At 40.6% G+C, this 5,883-nt stretch overlaps 1 protein-coding gene across 1 annotated transcript; it reads left to right on the top strand.

Annotated features, from left to right (window-relative positions):
- Positions 1–715: 715 nt before the first annotated feature.
- LOC149175017 (putative rRNA-processing protein EBP2 homolog) lies at positions 716–2,365 on the top strand. The gene has a single exon (XM_089419494.1). The coding sequence runs from the start codon at positions 1,038–1,040 to the stop codon at positions 2,106–2,108; it is 1,071 nt and encodes a 356-aa protein (XP_089275620.1). The 5' UTR covers positions 716–1,037; the 3' UTR covers positions 2,109–2,365.
- The last annotated feature ends 3,518 nt before the right edge of the window (positions 2,366–5,883 follow it).

The raw sequence follows: 5,883 nt of genomic DNA, 5'->3' as shown, positions 1-5,883 counted from the left end.
TCTAGAAAAAATTAAAATAAATCTATACTAATTATTTATAAATAATTTTATTATTCATTGTTATTTTTTTACTGGCTCTCACCTTTTTAAATACATTAAATTTTCATGCTTCATATTCATATAAAAAAATATAAAAATTATGAGTGTTCAATTTAAAATTAATATGAGAAACTCAAATATAACAAAACAAATACACAAGAGTTATGAATGTTCAATTTGAAATTAATCTTTAAAACTCAAATATAACACAACAAAGATCCATTAATAAAAAATAAAAAATAAAAATAAAAAATAAAAAATAAAATATTATATATGATTTTGGGACATATTTATGTAAAATTTCCACAAAAAACATAATTCCAAGTTGTTTTAGGACTTTTCAAGGCTTTAGATGATTTAGAAAATCTTAAAAACCCTGAAGAATATTGGTAAACCATGCCCTCCAAACTTTTTCTTTTAAAACTATGTTAGAAACCATGCCCTCCAAACTTTTTCTTTTAAAACTATGTTAGAAACCATGCCCTCCAAACTTTTTCTTTTAAAACTATGTTAGAAACCATGCCCTTGGAACTTTGACTTCTGAAAATCTGTTAGAGACCACATTTCTACTAAATCTTCCGCTAAATGGTTAATTTTGAATTTATTTTTCCTACGCCAGAAATAAAAATAAAGGTACGGTTTGGGCATGCCAGTTTCCCGTATAATGGGTGAGACCGGGACGCCAAAGTTGCTCACACTGCCTCGTTAGGCAAGTGCAAATTGGATTGCGCAGAGGAAGTAGGGTAGACCAGATTATCAATGGTTTCAATACTTGCGCAGAGGAAGTAGGGTAGACCAGATTATCAATGGTTTCAATACGATTTCTGCTTCATATCGCAATGTGTCTGTGATGTTTTTGTGCTATTGGGTTTAGGGTTTGAGGTTTTGGTTCAGGGTATATGTTTTTAGGGTTTGGGGTTTTAGTTTAGTGCCTTTATGTTTTAGGGTTTAGGGTTTTAGTTCAAGTTGCAGGGTTTTGCAAGTCGCTTGCCAGAGAGATGGCGGGCTCGAAAGACAAAACCTCCTTGTACTTCAGCGAAGAAGAAGAAGAAAGCGAAGAAGAGGAAGACAGTGAAGATGATTCTGATGAAGGAGAAGATGTTCCTACAAGGGAGCCTCGCAAGGACGCAGTCTACAACGTCGCCGGACTCCATGAAAAACTTGAAGAAATCGCGTGGCCCGGTAACCTGGACTGGATGGAGAATCTCTGCATTAATTATAAGACGGAACAAGAAATCGATGTCAATGATGACCTAACGCGCGAGATGGCCTTCTACACACAGGCATTAGAGGGGACTCGGGATGCCTATGATAAATTGCAGGCCCTGGGGGTTCCCTTTCTTAGGCCCCCGGATTACTACGCGGAGATGGTGAAGAGCGATTCTCACATGCTCAAGGTGAAGGACAAGCTCCTGTTTCAGAAGAAGATGGTGGAGGAGACCGAGGAGAGGAAGAAGGCAAGGGAGTCCAAGAAGCTTTCGAAGGCCATCCAGGCAGAGAAATTGAAAGAGAGGGCCAAGCAGAAGAAACATGACATTGAATCCGTAAAAAAATGGAGAAAAATGCGGCAGGATAGCGGGTTTACCGATGGTGGCAAGGACAAGATGCCTTTTGATTTTGGAGACGGAGACGGTCCCATTCCTCTAAAGAGGAATATCAAGAGAGGAGTGGCTCCTGGTGATAGGTCTGGCGGCAAGTCCAGACATGCTGCTGGAAAGCAATCATCAGCTAAAGGTGGAGGAGGAGGTAAGGGGAAGCCTTTTGATTTTGGAGACGGAGACGGGGATGGAGATGGTCCCATTCCTCTAAAGAGGAATATCAAGAGAGGCGTGGCTCCTGGTGATAGGTCTGGCGGCAAGTCCAGACATGCTGCTGGAATGCAATCATCAGCTAAAGGTGGAGGAGGAGGTAAGGGGAAAGGCAAAAGGACCAGGGAATTTAAGGATGCTAAATTTGGTCATGGTGGCCGAAAGCGTCTCAAGAAGCAGAACACGGCTGAATCTGCCGCCGATTTCTCTGGCTTCGGGAAAGGAGGAGACCGAGGAGGAAAGAAGAAAGGGAGGAAATAGGTTACTGGAATCCATATATTATGCTCGCTTCGTCATTCGGCGCGGTGTTGGGTGAGTCTGAATATGCATTTAGAGGTGCTGTTATAGTTTTTTTTAAACAGCGCAACAGTAGATCAGGAAGTTATGGATGCTTCTTGGGATAAGCAGTAAATCTACTTTTTGTTTATTTTGATGTAGTCACGAAGTTCAAGAGTTTCTAGCCTTTGTAGTCCTTTCATCAATGATAACAACAATTGGCAGGTCACACCTTTTGGTTCCATGATACCACTGCCTATATTTTCTCGTTAACTTGTGTATTATTTTCTCATCAATCATTATAAATTTATAATTCAGTATAATTTGTTTGGATTCACAAAGATGAGTGCCTTCCATTTCCCTCAACGCTTGAAGTATATTCTCCTGTTTTAGTATTATTCTCCTGCTTTATGTGATAGTCATGTTTGTCTTCTTTCTAGGAATTCATGTTTTATTATATCGGCGATTGCTTCTAATAGGGTTATATATTACGCCTCGAGTTTCTCTTTTTTCTCGCTTGAATCATCTGCAAATGAAGGAATATATCTTCTTCTTATTCTAGATAGTTGGGTTTTTCTTTCCCGCTTCAGTAATTTGGAAAGCTCCATTTTTATAGATTTTTAGTTATCGGAAACATTTCTGAAAATTTTGGTCTGTTTTGGTACTGATTTGTTGGATATGTTTTCTCTACCTAAATGAGTGCTGGTTCCAACATTTCAGTTACATAACTCGTATTAATGTTGTTTAGAAATGAATTCACAAAACTTAGGTGTTTAAAAATGAGTCCATAATAATTGGGCACTATTGCCTAGTTCAGTGCAGAGTGTCTTGTTGGGATATCTATTAAAGAACGTTTCTTGATTTACCACTAGAAGGGCAAACTTGTTTATACACCTGCTTTTATATTGATTTTATGAAGTAAACTATTTTCGCATTTAGGAATGCTTCTTGTTTACCACTATTTGGGTAAACTTGTTTATATTTATTCTTTTATTTATATCTTGTGGAGTTGTCCATAATTGCTGGGTTGCCCAATCTTGGAACTATCCATATCGGAAATGAATAGTTCTAACATTATTCACAACTTCAATAAGATGTTTATTTAAAATAATGAGCATGTTTGTATACCTGATTTTATTGCCCCTTAAAAAAAACAGACACTTAGTTTTTAATGTATATTTATTTAAGCTGATAATTCTGTCTTGTAAATGATTTGGAACTCGGTTTATTCTCCTCTGATTTATATTCTAGATGGCAGAATATGCATTTCACTTACTTATTGGAGCACGTATGATATCCTACGGCAGGGATGATTTCAACTTTCCCACACCTTATGGCCGTTGGTATATCCTTGCAATCTTGAGGTTTGAAGTTGTGATTTACCTTTGGCAAAGCAGATTGTGATCTCACCTAATACGAGGTAATACCAAAATGCCAAAGTGGATTGATTCAGAATTGAATCATCCTTTAGCAACCATTTAACATTTAGCTGGGCATATATTGTAAAATTTCCCTGGAATCAGGCTACCTAACTGTAAAGTTTTGTAGATGTTCTATGCTAAGAGCAATTTCACTTTTCTCACAGCAATCATACAAGTAGTTAAGCAAAATGCAGATAGAACATATAAGCAGATCTTACAGAAGACAAATCAGAAACAAGAAAAATGTGTGTGTTCGTTTCGGCGGTCAACAGGATGCTTCAACCAGCAAAGTCTCCTTTGGTCAGCCAGCCCAGATGTGTCACAAGATCCCTCCAACTAGTAGATGAGTCAACCCAAGTCAATTCTACAAAAAGTCAACGCTGTCCTGAAAAGTCAACGCAGGGGCAGCAAGCTAAAAGTCAACGCAGCAGCAAAACGGTCAACCCTTTGACCTCGATTTTTGTGCCAGATAGTACGGCCTTCAAAAATCGAACTTTCCACCAATTTTCAGCTTGATTGGACCAAGCGTTGACCAAAGTCAACGCTGGTCAAACTTTCTGCGAAACCCTAGCAGCAGAAAATCCGTACGGTCTGTCCTCTTCGTCCTTCCCACGTGTGGCTGAAATTCGTCCTCCAGGTAGCGTACTCTCTAAGATGAGAGAGGAAGATGTGAGTTGAGTTGTGATAAAATTCTCTCCAACTTTTCCTGTATATATATCCATCAATGAGGGTGTGTGACACATCTGTTGGGCATGTGAGCCTACATTACAAAACTGGCTGACCTTGCACATATAATTTATTAAGAATAATAAATTCACAATATAAGTTCTGCTCATCGGATTAAGACTATTTTTATATGGATTTTACACCTCTCAGAAAGAGGAATCCAACAAAAATATTAGCCTCTTAATCTGAGCATCAGAACATGGAGTTTGGACCTAGTTGTCCAAATTTAACACTCCCTCTCAACTAGGGAGAACTCCATTTATTAGTGCAATCAACATCGTGAGTCATCCCGCCGAAACTTGCTTTGTTGGCTTCTTTATTTCAGAACAGAAGTGGGTCAGTCACAAAGACATCATTCCCCGACTGACATAATCAGTCCAGAGGTCCCAGACCTCACAAATCTTGATCCCAGATCAAGAGGTTGGACCATGCCATCCTAGATAGAGAGTACGGCAATCTCTGATGCGTCCATCAGTCTTTGCTAATAGTCTCTAGCTTTTCCACACCTCATTGGCCAAATGAGAGGTACTTCCCATGAGCCCTGAACTCAATGGGTAGGATGCATACGGGGCACAGATTAAATGAGTGGCGAACCAGCTCAATAATCACAAGGGTGGGGCAGAAGCATTATGAGTGCTTATAGCTTCGAGAAGCTATCCCCAAAGCCCCCCAGAGCTCCCAGAGCTCATCGTCCAACAGGACCCACATCATAGGGTCTTTCCACGACACCAAGACTCTCACGAAAGGTTAGGAACTTGACCTTCCCTAGGGGCTTAGTGAGAATATCCGCGACCTGCTCATCAGTTCCTATATGATCGAGCCTTACGGCGCCTCGCTGTACCATATCCCGGATAAAGTGGTACCTGATATCAATATGCTTGGATCGGTCGTGGAACACAGGATTCTCAGTCATACGAATCCCACTCTGATTATCACAGAGTATTACAGTGGTATCTAGCACATGTTGGAACAGCTCACTAAAGAGCTTCCTCAACCAAACTGCTTCACAACAGGCCATACTAGCAGCAATGTATTCGGCCTCCGCGGTGCTCAAAGCCACCGACTTCTGCTTCCTGCTCATCCATGAGATCGAAGCAGAACCAAGATTGAAACAGCATCCAGATGTGCTCTTACGATCCACCACACTGCCAGCCCAATCGGCATCAGTATATCTCGGAGTATCACACTCCCGGCAGTGTATCTCAGCCCATGGTTTATCGTGCCCCGAAGATATCTCAAAAGATTCTTGGCACCAGCCCAGTGAAAATGATGAGGCTCAACCATCTGTTGGCTCAAAGTATTCACTGCAAAACATATGTCCGGACGGGTGTTCACTAAGAACATCAAAGCTCCTATGAGTTGACGATACTCAGTAGCATTGGCCAAGATAGGCCCTGCAGCGCTGCCACTCAACTTCTTAAAGTTGAGTTCCATTGGTGTCGACACGGACTTACAGTCCACCATCCCAAATCTTTCCAGAAGCTTCACAATATACTTTCCTTGAGAAAGGAAAATCTCTCCAGGTCTCTGCCAGACCTCTAGGCCTAGGAAATAGTGCATCAGTCCTAGGTCTTTCATCTCGAACTCAGCAGCAAGCTCCCTCTTACATTGAT

Source organism: Pinus tabuliformis, chromosome 4_1, assembly GCF_031772625.1.
Source record: "Pinus tabuliformis cultivar Carrire ecotype Pingquan chromosome 4_1, CPIR1, whole genome shotgun sequence".
NCBI classification, from domain to species: domain Eukaryota; kingdom Viridiplantae; phylum Streptophyta; class Pinopsida; order Pinales; family Pinaceae; genus Pinus; species Pinus tabuliformis.
Note: the sequence above shows the minus strand (reverse complement) of the source record. Positions and strands in the feature narration are given on the sequence as shown.

What these genes read in the sequence shown, in the direction of transcription:
- LOC149175017 (XM_089419494.1), top strand. Translation starts at nt 1,038, where the DNA reads ATGGCGGGCTCGAAAGACAAAACCTCCTTGTACTTCAGCGAAGAAGAA.